Below are 24,418 nucleotides of genomic sequence, written 5' to 3'. Positions count from 1 at the left end.
GCGCTACCGGCGTTCCGATGTCCAAAGCACAGCCAGAACCAGTTTGTACACACATATCCGAGGGTTTTTTTTTTTTTCTTTCTTTCTTTCTTTACTTATCGGTGGTGTTTCGTAGATAGGTATGTTGGTTTTTCTTGCCTAGCCTGAGCTGCTATCGCAGGAAAATAGAGTTCGATGACGCTTCGTGGAAAATATTGGGGTAGGCTTTTTCGAGGAGCTACAACACAACATACCAGAACAGTGTTATCGATTTTAATCAAAAGCCAAGTTTTAAACTCGTTTATTTTCCCTATTTTTAAGAAATACACGACCACGTCAACCCTCCCACACAAGGGACGACAAGTACAAAAATGGAGATAGGAAAAAAAAAACAAACAAAAAAACTGAAACGTCGAGGTATGTGGGTAAGTACAAGCATCTTTTCCGTTCCGTATCTTTAACCACTGGTATAATTGGATAACTCGATCCGGTCGAGATTCCCAAGGATTTGCTCGGATGTCCCCACTCCCGGGTCACGCTCCGATTATTTTTTTTTCCCCCCAGTGCGTCCGCTTACTCGAGGGCGAATAACGAAAATCTCTGGCGACGCGGGCACGATAATCTACTCCAGTTGACCCAACATTTTTTTTTATAATCTCGTAGAATCTTTACACCCCCCCGCGACTTTTGCTTATCTCCATACTATTGTACTGCAATAGGGTGTGGGTTTGCCAATGAATGAGAAAAAAAAAAAAAAAAATTTACTCGCCAAACTCGAGATGAGAATCCACTACCACTGGGTAACAAGTCATCCAGTCTACATGTGAAAATATAATACGAGACCAAAAAGGGAAAAACGATCCGTCAGCCAGGGAGTCATTAATAATGCTAATAACTGTCGGAGAGCACACCTTTTTTTTTTTTTTTTTTTCATCATCATCTCTCCCTCGCTCATCTTTATATTATATCTCACGAGTATAATAACGCGAGCTTGTAGTGTTCACGCATATAGGAAAACGAGCAGGAAACACCGACAACAAAAATACTCGAACACTTTACGGTGTGTGTATATATTATATATGGAGCTCCCCGCATTGTATGGGGACGCGCGCGCATGACACTCCACTTTTCCGTGCTCCCTCTCAATGTACAACACACACATATAGGTTCAACACAACCAACGGGGATACATCTCATTTTCAAAACACGTCCGCAACAATGAGGACATTAGGATTATTGTTGCCGCCTTTCTTCGTCTCTCCCCCTCCACCCCCTCTGTTTCGCTTCTTTTCTCCGCGCGTATGCAGTTTTGGCTCCTCTCTGACCCTCTTGAAAATCGAGAAAGGGAGGAAAATAAAGAACAAGGCCAGAAACACGGTGCTATATATACCTATGTAGCTGCGGTGGTCAGTTGCAACACGGCTCCATGTACCCTCGTCATGTCATCTTTGCCCGGCATCGCGATGACTACAGGTATATATGTAGGAGATATTACATGCACACACAGCCATATAATACATATCTCTTTGTACCCATGAGCTACATTGTCCCGGCTTTTTATCTCGTTATGTTCTCCCCCGATCGACGTCATTTATCTTTTGCTCTTTCAATATATTGGCAAATATCCTCGAAACGCACCTTTTTTTTTTTTTTCTTCCGCTGTCTGTGCGTGAGTGTATAGGTGTGAATGTTCAATATCGACCGATGTAGGTGTAAAAATCACTTCATTTTGCCGATCGATTGGGATTTCGTTGCTCTTATGAAACTGTACTCGCAGCACTGCATCGTCATTTCCAAATATACTTAATTCACAACCAACTGGTGTTTTACAATCGATGTCATTTCGTTTTCCACTCTCATGTTTAATCCGAGCACCAGAATTATTGTAAGCCCCCGAGATTCCACGCTGACGATCAACGAACAGCCTATAGCACCGAAAATCCACATCCAAGCTGGATTCCCGAGCAGTCTCGGATTATGGCCCTCGACGCGTTACCGCGTGTATACCCTCATAAAAACCCGAAAATCGACAAGAAAAGCCTGGATATGGAAAAAAAAAAAAAAAAAAAAAAATGAAAGAAAGAGAGACATGAGCGACGCTACATACAGACAGCGAGACACTCGAGCGTCCGCTGTATTACATACAAAAGCATATAATATCCCCCTACGGTAGCGGCCGACGATTTGGACACACATAGAGCTCCGCCCAACTCGTACAAGTATACATACACACACGCAGGACTCCATCGCTCGGTCTTCCTTGGAGAGAAAAATGCTGTCCCGTACCCAGACGCGCGCGTGTGTCAAAGCCAATCTCATAAATTACCCGACTCGTAAGTATTCGCTGTGTATTAATACTTGGCCCCCGCGCGAGAGCGACGAGTCTTTCGACGCTTCCGAGAGAAAAACGGCGAATGACATGCCATACGACAAAAAGGCTCCTTTCTTCCCTCCGACCTTTGGTATACGTGTACGCGGACACAAGAGGGTGTACGAGTGTGTACCGCCAGAGAGAATTTATCGTCGCCGAGGACCCATATACTTATATACACCCCGTCGTTGTTGCACCATACAAGCTATGATTGATTTTTTTTTTTTTCCTTTTCTCTCTCTCTCTCTCTCCTTAGCTCGGAAATTGCCGAGGACGATGATCCTCGTATTTCATTGTGGGCCCGGTATTGTGCGAGTGTATACATATACATGTATCTGTCTATGCATAAATATAGGGGTGCACGAGTAATATACAGAAGAAGTCTTGGCAGCACTGCTAATCGTTCATCCCTCGCCTTTGGGGCTCTCTCGTGGTTACCCCGAAAATTCGCCAAAAACACGCGATACGACCCATATCAAGGCTAATCGCCGTCACGAGGACCATGATACAATATCCGTAAAAAAAACGAGCGGGGGTGTACGGTGCAAGATTGCAGAGCTGGTTTCACAGCTTATACATAATAGACACCCCCGTGTTGGCCGACACTCTGTAAATCCTCTGGATAGGGTGAGGGGAAGAGGAGGGCATCTGCCGAGCCTCTATACACACAAACTTCTTTCCTCTCTCTCTCTCTCTCTCTCTCTCTCTCTCTGTGCTTCGACGTATATATATATGGGTGACAGCCTCTCTCGGTAGAGAAATGGATAGCCCTTCTTTTCTGCGGTCGGTTCTATTATGTTATTAATACGATTGCCCGCTCCTTTGTGCCTCGCTCTCTTTTGAGTTTTTCTCTCTACTCGTGCGCGACACTGTTTTTTTTTTTTTTTTTTTTTTTTTTTTCCAGCAGTCAGTAACCGTACCAGTTGCGCCCGCTCTGGAGGAGGGAAACAGTTGATTCGACAATTAGAGCAATCGCACGCGGGGAAAAGCCTCCTGCGGCAAGTAGTTACTCGCTTGGCAAAGATGGGATGAAAAAAAAGGGGAAAAAGAAGGAAAAAAAAAAAAAAAAAAAAAAAAGGGAGGCGACGACGTGGAGCTGTCGACGACGATCGAGGCGCTCACCCCAGGGGAGAGAGCCCTTGTGTACCTGCATCGGCGCGTTGAGCTTTGCGACCAAGGAAGAGCCGATGTTTGCTCTCCTCCGAGGTTTTCCTTTTCGTCTCTTTTTCCTCCTTTTTTTTCCATGCTTTACTTGCGACAGTCTGTCTCGGCGCTATTTACGGAAACGCGCGGTAAGGGAGCGTTTTATTGGATTCGCTTTGCTTTGCTTTTTTTCGAGCGCGTGTACACTTACGTCAGCTGCCGGTAAATTCTTGAGTTACAGTTAGTCGATCCTATAGTTTTGGGGTGTCATCTCGATGACGATGACCATACCAATTTACCGAGTTTACCATTTGCTCAATTAGCGTGTCACAGCGACACACGTGATGCAAGTATACGTATCGCGTGGGTATTGCGTAATTGGAAAACAAACGATAGCTCGAACGAAATCACAATACATTCTTCAATGATCTACGTCACTTGTAATTAGCCGGCGGTACATCTATTGCAAAGACGACGACGCAAATGTCACTTGGAAATCAATCACCCTGATCTAATCGCGTATGTACATGCGTATACGTAATCATTTGCAACCACAATAGCATATCAGAGTCTTTTATTTGTTCCTTTTGTTCTTCGGTGCCATATATATATTTTAATGCCGAGCTCGAGTACCTGCGCCCACAATACCCGCTGAGATGGCGAACAATTATCTACCGCGACTTTCGATCTTCGCGCACGGTTTGGTCGCTCAACGAATGAGCATCGCCATCAGGTTCGATTAAGCACATATGAGTTTCATCCAGCGTCTCCGCGGACCTTGATCCGATTGTCCTTTCGTTTCTTTGGTGTCGTAAAAAAAAAAAAAAAAAAAAAAAAAAAATCAACCGATCTCCTTTCAATTTGAATTTACCGTAAATATCTATGTCCAACTGGAAAAAAGGCCAAAAAAGGTCCGCAAGTCCGAAATCTATGCAGTCGAGGAAAACAACAACACAGAAACCAGTTAATCCCCGAAGCCTAATTAACACGAGCGGCGTAAAGAGCCAAGCATTCTCTCCGAGTCTTCATAAATCCAGTCCTCTCTCTCTCTCTTTGGGTATATAACCCCTTTTCCCTCTCGTCACCCTCGACATCCACCCCATTATCAAGTCCCCGTCCCTTCGGTATGTACGGCGCGGGCGACAAATTACAAAGGGTGCCCACGATGTCCCCCAGCCCGGAATCGGACTTAATGAAGTCCCGACCAACCGTACAATATACATTATGGCATATATATATATATATATATATATATATATATATATATATACGCGTACAACCTCGACGCTGCCTATGTGCACCTCTCCGTCTTTTGTCGTCCGCGCGCGCGTTCAATTCTCCTTTCCCGCCGCTACGAGCTCGTGTTTTAAGTACAAAAGACTACTCCCACTTGAGCGTGAACGTTGGACTGCCTAGACGCGCGAGACTTGGCGTTTCAGTTTTTCTCGTTACGGCAAACGTATACAATATGGCCAATGAATACTGGATCTCGATTTAACCCGCGATGGTCAACATCAGTGCTGAAAAGTTTCGGTACTTGATCGTAGCTTATACTTATCTGATGGAAATTGTTTCGACAACCGCCCAGTATATTTCCATCGGACTTAACTGTAGACTTTTAGTACGACCAACATACGAGCAAAATTACACACTGTACGTGCCATTCGTTGCTCCCTTCCGTATAACGGCGTATAGCTATACGTACACCTCCTACGCGCATATGTTTGCACAGGAGGTACCCAAAGTAGCAGAGCAAATTTTGACAGTGTCGTATACGTACATGTACACATATGAACGCATGTGGATGATGGTTGAGTATATATTCCTACGTGTACATTGCGTCTCTCTGTTGGACCAGGTGCTTAGCACTTGTGGGTACAATACCTTGCAACTACGTATCGGAGTCCGGGGCTCACATATACAGTGTTGGGCTATCGAATTATGACGGCTTCGCTACAGGATATGTGTGTTATATCGTATCTGATCGCTACACGAAGGGGGTGAAGTCACGGTAGCGTTGATCAAACGCCGATATCTTGTTTTTCTTTCGTACGAGGTGGGATTACGACGTATGTATTTAACAAATAACCCAATGCAATTATATAGAAACTTGTACATATTGTTTGTCCGCGAATAAAAATCTCCTCTGCATCAAGGGTTCCGAGGTATCATATTGTGCAGTACAAGAAACAGTCATTGAAAGTATATGGGTATATTACAAAGAGCACAACAGAGAGAGAGAGAGAGAAAGAGATCATGTTAACAAATAGGCCTGTCCTTGCCTTTTCCGAAATCCCCGTAATGCGTCATCTATCGGGAGCAGCGCAGGAAGCATCGGAGAGGGCCACGCGGTGTCGCGCGCTTTCCTTGGCCCTCTGCCCTATCTGTCCATCCTACATGTTATACCATGTATACATTGTTGTTGTGTACCTTTTTTCGATCGTTAAAGAGAGAAAGAGAGAGGGAGAGTCAATCGAGCGTGAAGCTTTTGTCGACACGCGACTACTAGGTGCCCGTGTACGTACAAGGTATACGTACGTACTGTACACGCGCGATAAATTTTCCCAAAATACCCTCGACTGCTAAATGCGAAAGCTAACCAACAACGGCGGCCGCCCTTGTACGACACGCCAGAGTTTCGGGGATGTCGTACTATATATATAGGGACACGGGATGCGTGCGTGTGTATATTTGTATGCATCTGTGAGCGTTGGGATGGTGATTAATTTATTGGCGCGCGAGGGAGAAAAAGAGAAACAGGAATGCAAGTATACGACAAATGGCTCGTGAATCTGCAGCCGCGTCGCGTGCGATCGTTATTTATTCGATCGGCCCGCAATATGTATAAGTTATACTGTTATACGTGCCGACGACCAAGTTTTTCGTGACTTTTCCTTCATCATTTTTGTGCTACTGAGTATGAACGTTGCGCGTAACGATTCGTCGAAACCTTGATTGATTCTCACCCTCATAAAAATCTAGAGTCGCTCTACAGTCATTTTCTTGCATAATCCGTAGTACAAGCGAAACGAATGGTCACACGAAAAATTGGCCCATACATCATAAGCTCGTGCTCTCCTCGACACGGGTGATAATGTATTCCCATTCATAGGCTCGGGAGGAGATATCCAGCTGTGAATGTCCCGAGTACGTGGGAGGGAGTGCAGGGTAAAGGGCCCTGGGTGATCCAGGAATCATCGAAGGGAGGGAGAACAAAAATTCACTCGAAATGCATTGTCAGAGTACTGTATGATTATATTATATCAACTGTTTTTCTTTAATTTTCTTTTGTTTTTGTGTATTAATTTAAAAAAAAAAAAGAAAAAGAAGAAGAAAGCCAACGATGGTCCAAAAAGTCTTTTCCACACCCGAGTATAAAATAGTCGACAGCCTTTTCTTTTTAACGTGTCTTTGGACAAAGGGTATGGATACCAAGAGGGCGGTGGAAGAAAAGGTTGATTCTCGCTTTCGCGGGACTTGTCACTTGCACAATGAGACGGAGCTTATCTACGGTGGAATATCCTCCGCCACCTCTCTCGAGAAAAGAAAAGTCGAACCCCTTGAAAACCCACCCCCCTCCCCTTCTACCGCGCCGTTTCGTGTCCTTTTTTTTTTATACTTGCGTACGTGCTCTCTCTCTGTTGGATGGAGTGTATATTATAGGGGAAAAGGAAAAGGCCAGAGAAAAATGTATATTTGTGATTTATTGGCCCGATTCTATGGAGGAGTAGTTCCCTGCAGAGACAGAGATACTGGAAGAAAGGGAAGAAAAAAGTACTCGAGCTGATACGGTCACATATACATGCGTATCTTGTCGCTCGATTATGCCTGTTTAGGAAACATTTATCCTTTCACCGGCGTCACCCGTCTTTTCACTTTGACTCTATCATTTTGTAAAATAATACCTTTTCTTCCCAATGCATATATGGAATATAACGAAATAACAAAGCCCACGACAATGATAGTAGCGAGCAGTCTGTTTGAAATGTTCTGAGGGCAGATTACGACATGATTACAGGTCACAGCGGGGTCAACCAGCTCGGCGGCGTCTTTGTCGGTGGTAGGCCCCTGCCCGACTCGACTCGCCAAAAAATCGTCGAACTGGCCCACTCGGGCGCCCGGCCCTGCGACATCTCACGCATCCTCCAGGTCAGCAACGGCTGCGTCTCCAAGATCCTCGGCAGGTTGGTCCGCCACGCTGTGCATCGTTCTTCACACCATACATATATAAGTATATATACGTGTCGTGTCGCGCGAGTCCGTGAGAAAAAGAAAATACATACCTACCCTCGATTCACCGAACGTCCGTCTCCTCATTCACGCTTCGAAAAGTCGTAACTTCTTGGTCGGCCACTCGAGTCTATACACTACATGCGTGCCAGAGACTCTTCTTCTTCTTCTTCTTCTTCTCTTCTTTCGGGAGGGATTCTCGGGTATATTATGTTCTTTCACGGGGCTGTCGCGTTCGACGGAATAATAATCGGCCGTATAATTTATACGTTTCACACGCGTTACGTGGAAACCTCTCGGCTCGTCCCCGATCTCTCTATTTTTCGGTCGTGAAAAAACCTTCGTTTGCAAGGTGTGACATTTTTGTTTGTTCATACTGAATTTTCATTCGAGGGAAAAAATAACAAGTCACGCGGTACTTGCCGATATACTTATAATATACCGATCTTTTATATCTTTTTTTTTTTTTTTTTTTAATTGTATTCGTGTTTAAAACGATCAAATGTAGAAGAAAGAAGAAGAAAAAAAAAAAAGGATGTTTAATGAAAATTTGTGTCTATTGTTGCAGGTACTATGAGACGGGCTCGATAAGGCCAAGAGCGATCGGCGGTAGCAAGCCCCGGGTCGCGACGGCCGAGGTGGTCAACAAAATATCCTTGTACAAGCAGGAGTGCCCCTCGATTTTCGCCTGGGAAATTCGGGATCGCTTGCTGCAGGAGGGCGTCTGCTCCAACGACAACATACCGAGCGTGAGTTTATTCAAACCATCATCATTTTAACCTTTGGTAAAACATATATATATATATATATCCGAGTGGGTGATAAAAGCCCAGCCGATACACGCAGGATCGACTAATTGACACCCTCGGAAATTCATCCACCGCGAAAAACATGCACACACGCACGTATCATGCGCGTGTGTCATTCACCACTGCCAGTACCCTTTTCTCTTTACACCCTCGTCCCCAACACATCGACCCCCCGTGTCTCTGTTCGTATATTTACGTGTGTATAAATATACCTATGTACATGTGCAAGTCGTCATTGTCATCGTCCAGCTTTTGTATACAATATCTCCCAGCGAGACAAAACAGCAACGACAAAAAGAATGAGCCAGTGTGTGTGTGTGTACGTATACACGTATCTGTGGGTGAAGAGGAAAAAAGGATATGGCTGCACACACCTCAACCTCCCCCGTGGAGAGTAAAAAAATATCGTTTGCTCCTCGCTCCGGTGTCCCAATGAAGAAGCACCAAGAGAGCCTGTTTCGAGTAAAAAAAAGAGTGCTATAAGAACGAGATTGATGATATGAAAAAAGAAAAAAAAAATAGCGGCGCGTGGCGTTGAGTCGTACCTTTTGTGGAATCGGGGGTGCCGATCGAGCCACTTGCCGGTGTGTTGACTGAGTTGTCGCTTTCTCGCTGCTGCGGGGCGTTTTCAGCCCTTTCGGCATTGTGTACATTATACTTACAGAGGTACAACGTGCGCGGGCGGAACAGGTAATGTCATCACGCGAGGGAGCTAATTACAGCTGCTTTTCCGCGCATCGATGGTTTTGTCTTTGTGTTTGTGTACACTCTGGGACTCGTTCTTTTTCTTTTTTTTTTTTTTTTTTCCTTTTGTATTGTGAGAGGATTCGGGTTAAATTGCTGTCTCGCGCTTGATTAACCCGTGCCGCAGTTTACACACGGCAGTCAGACATGATCCGGTTAGTGTAATACCTTACAACGAAGTCTTTTTTTCCAATCTGCTTTTGTTGAGGTAATGAAAGAAGTTTTCTTTTTTTTTTGAAACTCATAAGCGTGACTTTACCGGTGAACATTTTCGAAAATCTCTCTATCTAGTGTCTCTGGAAAATTCTTTTTTTTTTTTTTTTTTTTTCTTTCTCCCACACACGCCTACGGAAGAGGAAGAGAGCAAAGCTGAGCAAAGCAAAAAAGAAACGGCGTTGCCATGGATATTTGCATGCGTCCAATAAACGCTGGTTAAGGGGTCCCTTCCTTCTTCTTCTTTTCCCCCTTCGGCACCTCTTATAAAAGTTTCCTTCGCGCGCGAGGGAGGGTCGCGAGCTCTAAACTCATCTTATACGCCACCCGTCTGTCTTTCCCTTATATCGCACGCTCCTTTCCCCTCCCCCCAGCCCATCTGCGTACCCATACATCCACACGCGCCACCCCACGGTATATATGTGTATACACGTACACTCGAGAGCCAGAAGAGGCATGAGAAGGCAAAGCTGAGATTCTTTCGTCCCTACCTCCCCCCCCCCAACCCCAGCTCTGCTCCTTCTCGAGTAATGGTTTCGAAGTGTGCAAACTCCGCGAGATTTTATACTTGCCGGAGTAATTGACTTTTAAGCTTATCTTTCGATACAACCTTAAACTTGATCTTTCTTTTTTTTTTTTTTTTTTTTTTTTTTTTCACTCGAGCGTCGTACCATCTATCTCTGACGAAAGAGTGAGAGTTTTATTTTATTTATTTTTTATTGATTAACAGTTTTCCCAATCCTCAAACACGAGTTTGGTACGAAAATTTAACTCAATCAGCATAATCCTCTAGAGCACCAGGGAGGAAAAAAACTAATAACTCCTCCCTCGTCGTCGGTTCTTTTATTATAAAAAAAAAAAAAAAAAAAAAAGAAAGAAACACGTCAAAAGAAAAACTCCCCACCGAGACCCACCATAACACCCAGAAACGAACAAAAGACGCGCCCTCGGCTATACACCGTTCTCCTCGACCGCGTCAACATCAGCAGCATCACGGGGGCAAAGTAAAGTAAGTTAGCTGCCGCGTCCGCGCCAACAAATTAGCCGCGAGGAGATTTCCCTCTTATGGCGCAGTGTAGGTATACACGCACAAACAAGCAAGAGTCCCTCCCCGAAGGCAAGCCAAGAGAGAGAAAGAGAGAGAAAGGATCAAAGCTTTCGCTCCTCGCGCGTACGTATATATACAGTGTACAGCTCAAACGCCCGCCCATCACCTTTGGGGAAAGCAAAGCTAAAGGAGTAAGTACAAGGGGAGTTGCCGGGGCTTCTGAACTTGTTGTGGCCAAGATTAACGTTTCTTTAATGGCCCGTGTAATATTCCATTACGCCCCGGCCCGCCGCGGAATTACTTTCTCGCCTCTTCTTCTTCTCCTTTTTCTTCCCTCACCCTTTGCCCGCTTCTTTTTTCTTTGCCCGCTGAAATGCGATAATCTTTAATTTAATCGTCCGGCTGCCCCCACTGTGCTGTATATAGTATACAGTTACCAACACACCATATATATTATGCACCGTGTATAAGAAAGGCTTGACGCTCCTTGGGGGCGTTTCTTTTGTTTCGCGTCGCCATACTTGATTCTACATTTATATGACCGACGCGCTAATTAGCTATGATGACCCTCCTGTTGGCACAGAGACTGTGACTGAATGAACCGCACTCGGTACTTGCGTTATTTTCATCCGATGCGAATGAAAAAAAGAAAAAAAAAAAAAAATATAAGTAATGATGAACCGAGACGATGAGATTTTTTACTCAGCTCCGCAGTCGACTCGCGATCTGTGCGTCGTTTCCAACCTGAGCGGAAGAAAAAGAAGAAGAAAACCACTATCGAGGCAAAGAAAACACGATGAGTAGCGTATAAGTATATAAATGTGTATATATATATAATGTATACATGTACGTATGGACGGAGAACAGTCGGCCGCTCGGTGATTGGAGGAAATTTCATTATTCTCCGACATTACCCCCTTTATTGTAATGTCGTCAAATTCAATTCCCATCCCCCCCACCCCCCAAGGAGGAGATGGAACTTCTTCGGCTGAACTTCTCTCTCTCTCTTTCTCTGACAGTCTGCGCCTGCCTTTCCCGGAGGAACGAGTCGTCTTACTCTCCTCTCCGCTATCGTGCATTTACTTATTCCCTGCCTACCTATCTATTGTTTTTCCTTCTCCGTTCGTACGTGCCGTGGATTGTGGGTCATTCGAATCGAGCTTGGCAGAGACAATTTTACCTTTCTTTTTTTCTTTTTTTTTTTTTTTTCTCATACATAATCGTGAAAACTCGAGGAAATGCAAAGTCGACCGTAGAATACATATTTATGCAGACGCACTCACCCATACCGTGTGTGTAATATGTCAGTGCGCACGTGGGACTTGTGCCATTTTTATTTCATTACAACAACCAAGTAATGGGTTGTATATGTAAATAAACGATTGGCTGGTGATTAATGATATTGAACAACCATCCGTGCCCCAATCGTACTTATCCGTTGATCGGTACAATGGGTCATCTCTGTACAAGTACATCTACTGGAGGACTGATTATTTTGCAATCAATCGCCGTGCCCGCAAAGTACCCCAACTCGAGCCAGGATAAATCCAAAACTGCTCAACTTCTAATTTTCATGGCGTTGGTGTCTATGTATAAATATATAAAGCAACAACAAAAGGAAGAAAGAACGTTTGAGCCCCATCATGTGTAGGGCCGAAAGAGGCGTCGGATAAAATGATTTTCCATCTGTACTCCCGCATCTAATGGCGTGTCAAATCCGCAGCTACACGGATACGCACAAGCCCCACAGAGTATAAATATATCGAAGTAGAGCAACGGCCTTTTCACTCCCCATCGTATTGTATATGTATCGTATGCATATATGTATATATGAGTCGCGTGTTCCACACCGCACTGGATTTAAATTTGGCATAGACGGGCGTCACGTGTAGGTGTGGCTTCGTGGCTCCGCACACCTATACCCACTATATGTGTATGGGACGGACGCGTTATTGGTTTACTCGCACCACTGAATTCGCGCCGTCGTTTCTCTCTCTTTCATCCGCTCCTTCCGGGGAGTTTTGGCGCGGCAACCGATCACTGCTTCCCCTTTGTTCTTCGCGATATGAGCCACGAGCGACGATTTTTCCTTTCCCACCTTTTGTGTACACGTGTATGCATTTTTTTCACTCTTCATTTATAGGTAGAATTGTTTTTGTTTGCTGATCGTACTTGAATTTCGTTTCATTATTTGTTGACTCAAAATGACGCCTTATAGTTGTTTCCGTACAAATGGATGTACATAATTCTGTTACTGGGAGGTACACTATTTTCACAGTCAGTTTCGACTGTACTCTCGCATTGAATTTCTCGATAGTCCGATACGTCCGAATTCCATGGAGACGAGACACCCCGTTTTATATGGTGCGACCACAACAATGCCGATCCTCGAAGCGGCAACGACAGCGATTCCATACGTCCCTCTACATGTCCTGTACTCTCCTTTGCGTGCACATTCTGTTCTTGTTTCCGGATTTTCTTCTCCTTCTCTTCTCTAATTGTTGATTTCATTGCAGTACATCTGCTCAACCCTAAACCAATTGCTCCAATGGGTGCTCTCCATAGTGTCGATGCGTACGAAAAATTTACGATCCTAATCAAAAATCCATTCAACGACCACGAAAATCATTGCCATCGCGCAATCACTATAATGTATAGTTTACCAATCAAAAGAAGAAAAACCTCGTGGCCATTTCCCCCTCGCTCATTATAAAGATTAGCACTCCCCTGGTGTATCTCTTTGCCCTTTAATTGCAGCTTTCCTTCCATTTGATTTTTCCCATCGCCCAAGGATTCTTTATTCCTCCCCTTCTATACGCCATATAGGATAGATCCACCACCCCCTCCCCCTTTTACGGAATTTAATGCGCTCCATCGCAGCAGTATATATGTGTACGTACGTGTGGAGGCGACACTTGGTATATTCCGCTTCCTTCGGCGCTCACACTTGTCTCGCGTACAAGAAACTCCAAGGGGTAAAAGTAGAAGACGAAGAGGGTGCCTCTCCGGAGGGGGTCGCTCTGACTTGTGGAGTGTCGACCGCGTCCGGCTACTGCATTATGTATTATCTCTCTCTCTCTCATCCACCCACCCTCCGTATACAGTCCGTACCATGTACACACGCGCTCGTGTCTCTTTTATTTTCTTTCCTTTCTTTCTTTTCCCTCAGCGCGTACGCTTATATAGTTTTGCCCTCCACCTTATGTATAATACATATATATATATCCATCGTCCACAAACACCATTTCTACTGCATATTCATCCAACCGAGGATTTTGATGTGTCCTCCCTTACAACTTTTATTTCATAGAGTACCGAGTGCTAATTTCACCGCGTATAAGTACCCTATTGACTCCCTCGTAACATTTACTCCTTGACGGTTATTGCGGATAAGGGTCGGTTTTTTTTTTGTTTTTTTTTTCTTGTTCCCTCCCACGTGGTGTATAAAATTACAAGATCACGGATGGCAAAAAATCGTTGACGTAGAAGGTAAATAAACAAAAACCACCTTGGACGCACGTGTGCAAAAATAAAAGAAAAGAAAAGAAAAGAAAAATCGTCCTCGTGTACTCTCTTAGGTCGTTACAAAAGCGCTTATCCCTTGCAACGGGGAGTAAGTAGCGAGAGATTCTCGGAAACACCGCAGGCTTTTTTTTATATACCGTCGCGTCGTCTCTCTCCTCTTGTACACACACACACATAACCGCCAGGCAGGCGCACTGTCGCGGCAACTAACGTCAGCAGCTGTAAACCACCGACGCGCCAACCTCGCCTTATACCCGCTCGTTGTTGACCAACTCCACCTCGTATACCTACTCGTCTATATATGTATATGTACCTTTATACGCGGTATAACGCAATATACACACACACGTATTTTATTGGTGCTTGTGTGAAAAAAAAAAAAAAAAAAAAAAAGGGAATTCAACACCGAACTTTGCAATCACCGCGCGCGTGTCTTCGAATGCGGGTTCAACCAGCGTATACGGCTGTCTCCTCCAATCACGGGTGCGGCCGATGTGTAAAACGTCCCCGGAACCCCATGTGATCTATATAGAGTATGTGTGTACCTGCATGCGTGTGTTCTGCGGCCTCTCTCTCTCTCGCTACCTATGTCTATTCTACCTATGTGTGTGTTTGCCGGTACGTACATTTTTTTCTCCACCGACATGGCGCTCGGAAAATCTTTGTTCTCTCTAATATTTTCATGACTTTTGTCATTTCACTGTAGTCTAATATATGCTTCACAATGTATACCAAGTACGCTTTGTGTCATCATCGGTATAAATACACTCTCGAGCGATGATGAAATTTCCAGAGAACTGTGATTTTTTTTTTTTTTTTTTTTTTCGGGCAAAAATCTTACGGTCGTTGTTCGTACACCCGAGCGGCTCCGCGAGAGAAGGATATCGTTTTACGAGCGCACGCTGACAGCCTTCGAGGAACCTTCTCGTATCTCTCTCTCTCTCCAACCTTCCTTGTTTTCCTTGGCGTATGAATTTTTCCCCCCTCTCTTTTGTAAAAAAATAAAAAATAAAAATATGTTTCTAGAGTATCTCGAGCTGCGATCTCTCGATCTCCGGCGCTGATGGGTGTATAGGTTTACGCATCGACATCGACGGGGTGGATTTTTTTAAATATTTCATTTCCATGGAATAATGTGCTGTTCGAAAACGAGTGTGCGATTTACAAACAAAAACGTTGAAAAATTAAAGAAAAGAACAAAAAACCAGTCGCAAAAAGTGAAGATTAAAAAACAACCCCTCCGTGCACGCGTTCGTGTCGTTTGCAATTACCAACAGCAGCAGGAGAAGAAGATGGAGGCAGAGGCAATAAAAGGAGACCGCTTCTCGCGATTAAAAGCTGCCGGCTGGTGCCTCCTTCTTCTCTCGCCCGCTCCTTTCCCTCCCATATACGGCTTCACTATTTACTCCTTCCACTTCCTCTCTTTCTCTCTCTCAAGTGTAGGCAATAAAGGCCCGACGCGTGGCGCTCGTTGTAGGCTCCTTTCGTGGCCTCCTCCGCTCGTGGGGAGCCGCCCCCACGCACACGTATACATACTGCCTCGTCTACTCTTTCTTTCTCTCTCTCTCTCTCTCTCTTCAACAAAAAGAGGCGCCCGCTGTGCTCCGCTAAATACTCAGACGTGCCCCACTGTACGTATTCCTCTGTCCTACTCGGGGCATATACATATATATATCCCGTGGATCGGAGGTGCAGATTAAAAGCTGTGATTATAAGCCGAGCCGGCCTACTGTTGTTCCGTGGACTCTCTCTCTCTCTCACTCTTTCGCCAATCGTTTGCTCTCGTCTTTTGTCGTTATCATCATCCGGCTGGTTAAGCTGCTCTCGGCCCGCGGCTCTTCGTACGGCTGTTTTTCCTCCAAAATAATGACTATACCGGCGGTACGCGTAATAAGAAAAGGGTATATTATACCCCAGAGTAGTAAGATCAATTTCGTTTCGAAAATTTTCGCAAATTACTTTACGATCGAAGCACGCGGCATCGACATGTTTAAACTCTCTCTTTTACAAATGTACTTTGCATACAGAGTCTCGACGCGCGCACGACTTTTACGATTGAAATTGCAAATACCGAGCGTTCCGGGGTGTGCTCCTCTCATCTCTGCTTCAATTTAATTTGTGTATCCACGACTCGATAGTGTAACAATACCAACGACGACGACGAGGGCTCATCCCCGAGACACGCCACATATAGAGTCCAGCCCCGTGTGGCTGAGCGTATTCGCAAATGTTTTTCTTTGTTTACTCGCTCGGACCTGGAAATTCCGTCCCGGGACCTTTGTGTTGTCCTGCAACGATGCAGAGCGTATACACGCAAATTCCGAGTCTCTAAGGGTTATTTTTTTTTTTTTTTTGTTATTTGCGTCTCGTGCACCCCATGGAAAATACCCCCGTGTTTCAGAAACGCACATACCTTTATCGGAGTGATTTAACAAAAATACGTATACAAGGGGGTGTTGGGCGGCCGTGCAGTAGCCGATGGTTCACGTGAGAGTCTCGACAACTGCAAACACGTTGCTGACTCTTTCACCCGAACGTGCGGTGTATCGAAAGGCGTGACGGCACAAAACGCGCCGACGTGTATAGGTACCGAACAAATAAAAAAAGCCCACCTTATCAGATCCCAACGAGCCTTAGTACGTATACATACCCTCTCTATATGGATATATATAATAAAAGAAAAAAAAACGAAGGGAAAAAAAAAGAAAGCGATCAAGGAGCGAATGCGGGGTGGGGTCCACGAACACCCTTAATAAAGACATCTCTCGGAGCATTACACGCTCTCCTCCCTTTTTTTTATCGTCCCCCCCCCCCTGGATTTGAACGTATGAAGGCCAGATTTCCCACGCACGCGTGCACGAAGGCGAAACCGGCCGCGTGCCGCTCTCTCTCTCTGATGTGTACATATATATACTCCAGGGGAGGGTTGACACGTTGAAGCGCGAAAATCCGGGACACGCGCTACGGAGCCGGCGATTCGTTGCGTCACGTAATTTGCGACTGATTGGCGAGAAATTGGAGTTTCACGCGAGCGCCGTGCACGACTCGATGTGTTTGATTTTCCGGGGATTTCTTTCCCTTTCCTTTTTTTTTTTTTTTTTTTTTCCTGGAGATGATGGAAATGCTAGATTATGATCATTATTGAAAGTATAGATGTACGGGCTGTTTGGGTAAACGGTTTCACCGATGCTAGGTTATTACGATGGCTGTGGGAACGCGTACTTTATACGTGATTGATCCACTTGGTAAATTTTGATTTACCATTTTATTGACATTATTTTGTTTGCTTGGTATGTATGTTTACGCAGTTGAAAAATCCCAAAGCGAATCTAATTTCTAGACGAATTAAACTCGGCCAAAGGCCAACCACAGAGGGCAAACTGGCTCAATGCAGGAGGTATACGGTATCAAAATAACAGAGGCGCGAAATTCGAAACCCTCGAATCAGAGACACAATATATACCTGTATCTACATCCTGCAACCTGTCATTTGAACTCTCTTTATGTTGGTATATAGAATTATAGGCAGGTACATATATATAGGCATCGCACTCGTGACGTCGCGTCGCTCTTAACTTTTCGGCTTTAACGCTGTCTGTAGGTATAGTATACGTATATACATAAGGTATATATATATACCACGGGTGTGTATACACGCTCTGGGTGCCGGAGAACTACAGTAGGGTGGTCTAATGACAGGTTATGAAATTTCGCTCTCGTGCTCACTGTATATACATATACGTACTCGCCATGTATAAGATATTATACGTATAATATAGGGAGGCACGTGCCACCCTCGAGTCTGCGTGTACACGCACCTATATTACGTTCTCTCTCGACTGCTGGTGAGAGGGAGGAGGGTGGCACGTACAATAAATACAGGAATGCAGGTCTTATCTCCCTTTCGCAACGCTCGCATGAAATTCCATACGCCACGTGTGAATTGTAAAAACGTATTTAGATGCATGTAATGACTATTTTTTTTTTTTTTTTTTTTTCTTCCACGAGATTTAAATACCTTGGTATGTGATTTTTATGGCTAACTGTAGTTATGGTGCTTGCGAAAGTTGATGTTTACTGCCGTTTGATCGAAAAATGCTTGTATGACAAGTATAATCACAAGTATATGGTTTACAAGTAATAACCCACTTAGCTAGTTCATGCAAGTTGTTTTTCTCGAATTTGCAATTCCAACTTTTTGGCCAACAGTCATCGTTGCAGCGTACAAGAGCGAGCCCCAGGACTCTCATCCACCATACACGTTCAGCTGTTCTACAATTTTTATATAAATTTAAAGAAAGTAATCTTTCACACACGTATAATCTCTTGGACAAAACATTCGTACATCTACAGTGCGCCTCATCCATTTCGAGCACTTTCATTTAACCCTAGTAGGCAAAGTGAGACAATGCTCGTGTCTGCGCTTCATCTGCCTTATTCTTACGTATAATAACAAACAAAGTACACAGGGACTCACAAGTTGGACGAGTCGTCCGGAAGTGGCCTGAATGTCCCACACAAGCGTGCAAGTCGAGTGTATATAAACGCACAGAAAGAGAGAGGGTATAACGACGCGTGTAACGCGCACAACAACCATCCCACGAGCGTCGGCGACTCGCGTCACCCTCTGTATCCCTCGACGCCACCCCCCCCGGATCTTTCATCCGCATCTTTGCAGTGCCTCTCTTCGCTCGGATGCGTATAAGTGTATATGTATATACATACGAGAGTTGGAGAGCGCAAAAACGGGAAAAGCAAAGGAGGTAAGAGCCGTGTATAGGGAAGCGGGGCATTATGCCGAGGCGTCGCGCTGTATAAACTTACGTCACGGGGAGACAACGATGACGACCATAACATTACGACTCGCGTACAATACGACCCTCGGAAACGCGAACTCGCTGTAATTTGGCTGATATGCTCTTTGGTTTGCAGATTTTTTTTTCTTTTTTTTTTTTTTTTTTTTAAGCTATCATTACACGCACACGGTGCTTTGTTTTTCTTATTTCGAGCATAAGTAGCTACTTTCTTCATTTGGGACAAATAGCAGAGGCGTAATCGGCAATTAATCCCACCAGAGTCGATTGAAACGGATGGAAAAAGACTTTGAGTGGGCAGAGGGCATGGATATATATATATACCAAAACGCGCAACTATATATTCATTGGCTCTCCATAGCGACGAGAGGTAAAAAAAAAAACAGAACGTATGCATTACACGCACACCCTTCCCGTCCCTCTAATATCACGAGTCCGACGTGCCTATGTTCCCACCTTCGCAATGTGTAATCATCAGCGCACCGCCCACGAGAGTGTTATAGACACCATACACGCTTATTTCTCCGCGACGCAAAATGTGTATCATACACGAGTATATAAATATGCGTGTGCTCAACAACCCCTCGGCAAGCTATATATATATATACATATATACGCATACAGATAGCTCGTCTCTTTCGCGTTGCCCGCACACCCTTTTCTCCCTTTGCTCGTTTTCAACCCGCGCATACGATGACGTCTCTGTTATATTATGGGGTAGTGGCTGATGCTCTGCTTGCCGCACTTCGCACTTCATGCTAATTCCATCGATCCGTTTTAAGCCCCCTTCTTTCTCCCCCACCCCCTTTTTTTTTTTTTTTTTTTTTTTTGTCTCGCAAGCAGGGAGGGCCCGTGTGTGCGATGGTTTCATTCGTATGTTATTGGGATCGTATATAGGATTCGTCGGCGGGAAAAACAAGGGGAGGCCTGTATAATATACACGAGGATGTATGCAATTATTAATGTATACGTATAAGGGAGGAAATTCTACATTACGAGTGCGATGAGATGATGATGACTACTTGTTTACGAGTCTACCTGAAGACAGTGTTTGCGCGATCATTTTTTTTTTTTGTTTTTTTTTTTTTTTTTTTTTTTTTGTTTAATGTGAATAAACTTTGGTTTTTCTTAAAAATACGCTTGATTTCGATAAAGAAAAACAAAGGTAAAAAGATACAGTTAGCCCCCCATCCTTCCTCATCCCGGTACACCTACACTCATGTATAGTGAGAAAAGCAGTACTTGTACGTCGACGAAACCCAGTTTGCGTTTCAACATCGACCGGTCCGTGAAGCTCACGTATACACGACGACAACGAGCAAACGCAAAAAGTCACCACCGAGCCCAACCACTACATATTATATACCCCAGCTGCCTGATGCGAGTATTCGATTGTCGTGTACATGTAGCTTCGCTGATGTAACGATGCTCCGTCTACAAGTTATATATATACCTCGCGTGCAGCGATGGTGTATTGAAAGGCGTTTAAGTGCTGTCCCACCCCCCTTGCCCGTTTTCCCCTTCCGGCGGCAAAGTCGACTTAATTAGCTCGAACGAGGAAGAAAGGGGTGGGTTTGTAACAACGAGGGTGCCCGCGCACGACTGTACGAGACCCAATTTGCCGAGGTTACAGTGAGTGGCTCGACGACTGAGTTGTTATTTGTTTTTTTTTTTTTTTTTTTTTTTTCCGTTTCCTGGAAACGTCTGAGAAGAACAATTATGCCCACACGTGGGGTATATATATATATACCTGGCGCTTTGAGATCACCGCGTAGTTTCGCTAATTGCGGCTTTGAAATTGTACACGTCAGCCTCACCGAGAATATGTTTCCTTCGACCCGCGATACGGTGTTGGGTATATATATATTATGTGCTTGTACAACAGTTCGCGGGCTTATCTGTGTCGGGGGGGTCGGGTCGCGAAACTAGAGCCCGGCCAACTGTTGTCCGCGAGCATCGGTTGCCACGCGTGGGCACATAAACTCCTTAAGCGTATAAAAGGAACCGCAAAACCCTTTCATCCCAAGACTGGTGCAGGGTATATATTGTATGATTACCTATACACATGCACTCGCCAAGTGCCGCCCGAGGCGTGCATTTCTTTTTTTGTTCTCTGGTGTGGAGTGCGTATACATTATGTATTACTACCACAACGACGACAAAGAACACACGGCACTTTGTGCGACAAAACCCTTCGCTTTGGGAGGAGGGTGTGGGCTTGCGTGTATATATATTATAATGTACCACAAATCCTCATCTCCATCGAGTGTGACGAACAAGAAAATTGAATTCCGTCGAAAAAGAGTAGGTGAGCGACGATGACGTCGAGTGTCCGTGTACGTGGGGTACTTGGCTGTTTCCTTTCGCCGTGCCCATGGTATAAAATAATAATCGTGCACGAGGACACGTCAATTTAACGAGGCCACGGTTTACATGTACTGCGGACGGCATTCTTCTTAATTTGTCACATGTTGTGTCGCATGGCACTTGTGGCCCCGCACAACACAGCCACGCGGGCCTTTTGTCCGCGACTGTCGTACTTTCGATGACGGATATACTGCTGTTGTTGCTCGGATCTATAGCTATCCACGACTAAAACAGATCTGGATATACTTTCACCGCAGTAGGTATATATTGTAGTATCCCAGCCACCGATTACCATTTCCCTCGAACGTTGAAATTGAAAAAAAACGCGTACATTGACTTGCTGACTATTTTCTTTTTTTTTTTTTACCTCTCGTGTCGACCTTTTTTTTCCCCCGTGACTCCCGAGGGCTGTACGTACGCAAGGATAACAATAGCCCTGTCAAAGGTCGCGTTCGCGGGTATACCGTGGGTATCGATACCGCGCTACGTACGTACATATATATGTACGAGAAGAACAAGAGCGCGCCCATACACACACACTTACACGAGCAAAACTGTCGTGTGTACGTGGGGCTCTTTGGATCGCTGACGCGGACAGAAGAGCCCTTTATGCGCGCGTCTGGGGTGAAAGTTTTCAAAAGGTGCCCGCGAGCATACGTATATACTTGTGTACACACGAGGTGAGGCCAAGGAAGAAAAACCAAGAGTAGATTGTAACGTGGTGCCACGTTTTCCGGGAGTTTTGAGGCCGGTCAGGAAAAAACAAAAAAAAAAAAAAAAAAAACGTCGAATCCACGAGGATCGCACGAACAACGGCAACCGAGCAACAGGTCGAGTAAAACACGGGATCCAATTGCTAATAATCACGTCGCGCCCTTTGCTCTCGAAAAAATCCCGTATCCACCTGCCGGCCCCTCCTCCCCCCTACGTTACACACGCGTGAGCTCCCGTCGGCAGGCGAGCCGAGAGAGAAGCGGGAATTGGCCGTGGGACGTGTCACTCCGAGTCCCGCGAGGCTTTTCCCGCGATATATAATAATACACACCGGGCAAGCAAGCAGCCCATTCCTCGGCACGTCATCGCGCCGCGGCGTTGAAACGTCCTGACGTCTGTCTTGGACCCCCGGGGTGTGAATGCGCGTGGGGCGAGGCTGGCCCTATACAGCACGTATAATTCTAGCCGACGCCCCCCACCAACTTTCTCCCGATTATTTTTCTCCAGATCGGCGCTCCCGCGGTCGTGTGTTGGGTGCATACGCGCAAACTGCGCGCTTTGTGTTGTCCTATACAAGTCCAATTGTCTCGCTTTGAGCTCGGGGGTAATTGAAGCGGTACAGTTCGAAGATAGAGGGAAGGAAAAAATGTATGTGCCGAAAAGTGCGATCCCTCTTGGAACAAGTGCAGATGGAGTCCCGGGAAAAACGAAAAAAGGGGAGTCGTTTCGGTGGGCATAAATCATAACGTATATGTATATATACCCGGGCTATCTGGCGCAGGGCGCAGGAGTGTGTATTATACATCCCGCAAGGACTCTCGTCTATTTCCGTCCTCCTTCTTTTCCCGTGCGCGCGTGCCAGAACGTCTTTTATACGGACCCCTCGTACATACCGGGCTCCGCCTTCGCGAGGAAATTTATACGGGGTGTAAGTGACAGGAGCACCGCCGCGATGGGTGTACTCGCGTATGGATGAAGGAAAGCGCGCGCGGCGTCTCCTGGAAAAGAACAAAAGATAATGGCGGGGAGAAAGAGGATGGCGTGCGCGAAAATAAGTGATAGAAGATTCCTTTTTCCGAAGGTATTTGGGGTCGGCGCTTCGCGAGGGTTGTGATTTGCCGACCGACGTGATACGCGAGGGATCATTGACTACATATTTTGTGGCGATTCGTGGCTGAAAAATCGGGGAAACGGTACCGATGGCAACCATAGACAGCTATAATCATGGGAAAACAAGAAGCGAAACGAGAAGAGAATGAATAAAAAAAGAATACACGGGACATTACGCAAAGGTAAATAACTTGCGCGTTCCCTCGGGGGAGCGTATCGCGTGTATACAACGTGAGAGATACGGGACGCGTGCGAGCGTAAAAACACGTATAATGATAATAATAATAATTCAAGCCGGAGGTAATTAACTGCCGCCGTCGGCGCGGGAAACTTTGCCCGGTGTGTACATCGTTTTAATTACCCCGCGCTCATCCTCGCATTTCATCGTACGGAGAAATCGTGCGTCCCCCCCCCCTATTTCTCCCTTTTGACTTATTGTCCTTTTTCTCGTATATTCTCGGTATTTACATCACAATTCCAATATATAATATGCATAGGTACACGTATAACACGTGTAGCGCTCGAGAGAGACGAACGATGGTAAACGTAAGGGGGTGTGTGAGTATCGATAATAATACGTTCAAATACCTTCATTATAACTATTGTTTTTGTCTTAATTGTCACATCACTATGAGCGCACGCGTGATTGGCCGACCCGCTAACCGACCTCTCGAGCGTGTCCCCCATTGGCACACCCATCAAGTGCACTTATGTACCCACCAGGTGGAACATGGCAAATATAATATACGTGTGTCTCTTGCATAGGTACAACCTACGTTGTTTTTTTTTTTTTTTCATAAGTACATGGCCGTTGTGTTGTAGCTGTCACGTAATAGCTGCATCGCGATTCCAATGCCGATTGCTCGGCCAAGCGTACACGAGGCGCTGCTATTGCAAGTACAATTATATAACCATGTAATATACGGTACGCCCAGCTTGCGTGTTGTTTTTTTTTATGTTTGTTCGAAAGAAAATAAATAATTTCTTACCATTAATTATTATTATTATTATTATTATTATTGCTGTTGTTGTCAACAAAATGCGTGTCTTCTGTTTGCAGGTTTCGTCGATAAACAGGGTGTTGCGAAACCTCGCGGCGCAAAAGGAGCAACGCCAACAGCACCAGCAGCAGCAACAGCAACAACAGACGGGCGTCGGTGGCGTGGGTGTGGGCGTGGGCGCGGCCAGTCCCGCGGAGAGCGTCTACGACAAGCTGAGGTTACTCAACGGCCAAACCACGGGCTGGCCTAGACCGAACCCATGGTGAGAACCTTATTTTATTTTTTTCCTCCGTCTTTTCTCCTATTATCCACCAACGCGTGTTCCATATATTATAGTACATGTATGGTAA

General features: G+C 45.2%; 1 protein-coding gene across 1 annotated transcript in view; it reads left to right on the top strand.

Moving 5' to 3' along the window:
• The window catches only part of LOC106639837 (paired box protein Pax-6), a 127,608-nt gene that overhangs the window by 65,881 nt on the left and 37,309 nt on the right, over nucleotides 1-24,418 (top strand). The window contains exons 3-5 of the mRNA XM_089596172.1: nucleotides 7,494-7,677; nucleotides 8,292-8,472; nucleotides 24,128-24,330. Of these exons, the coding sequence (XP_089452298.1) occupies nucleotides 7,494-7,677; nucleotides 8,292-8,472; nucleotides 24,128-24,330 (568 nt within the window). The remainder of the gene's footprint in view (nucleotides 1-7,493; nucleotides 7,678-8,291; nucleotides 8,473-24,127; nucleotides 24,331-24,418) is intronic.

This window comes from Copidosoma floridanum, unplaced genomic scaffold (genome assembly GCF_036245765.1).
Source record: "Copidosoma floridanum isolate Cflo_tuat_1 unplaced genomic scaffold, Cflo_Japanese_pri ptg000030l, whole genome shotgun sequence".
NCBI lineage: Eukaryota > Metazoa > Arthropoda > Insecta > Hymenoptera > Encyrtidae > Copidosoma > Copidosoma floridanum.
This window is presented reverse-complemented; position numbering and strand designations above follow the sequence as displayed.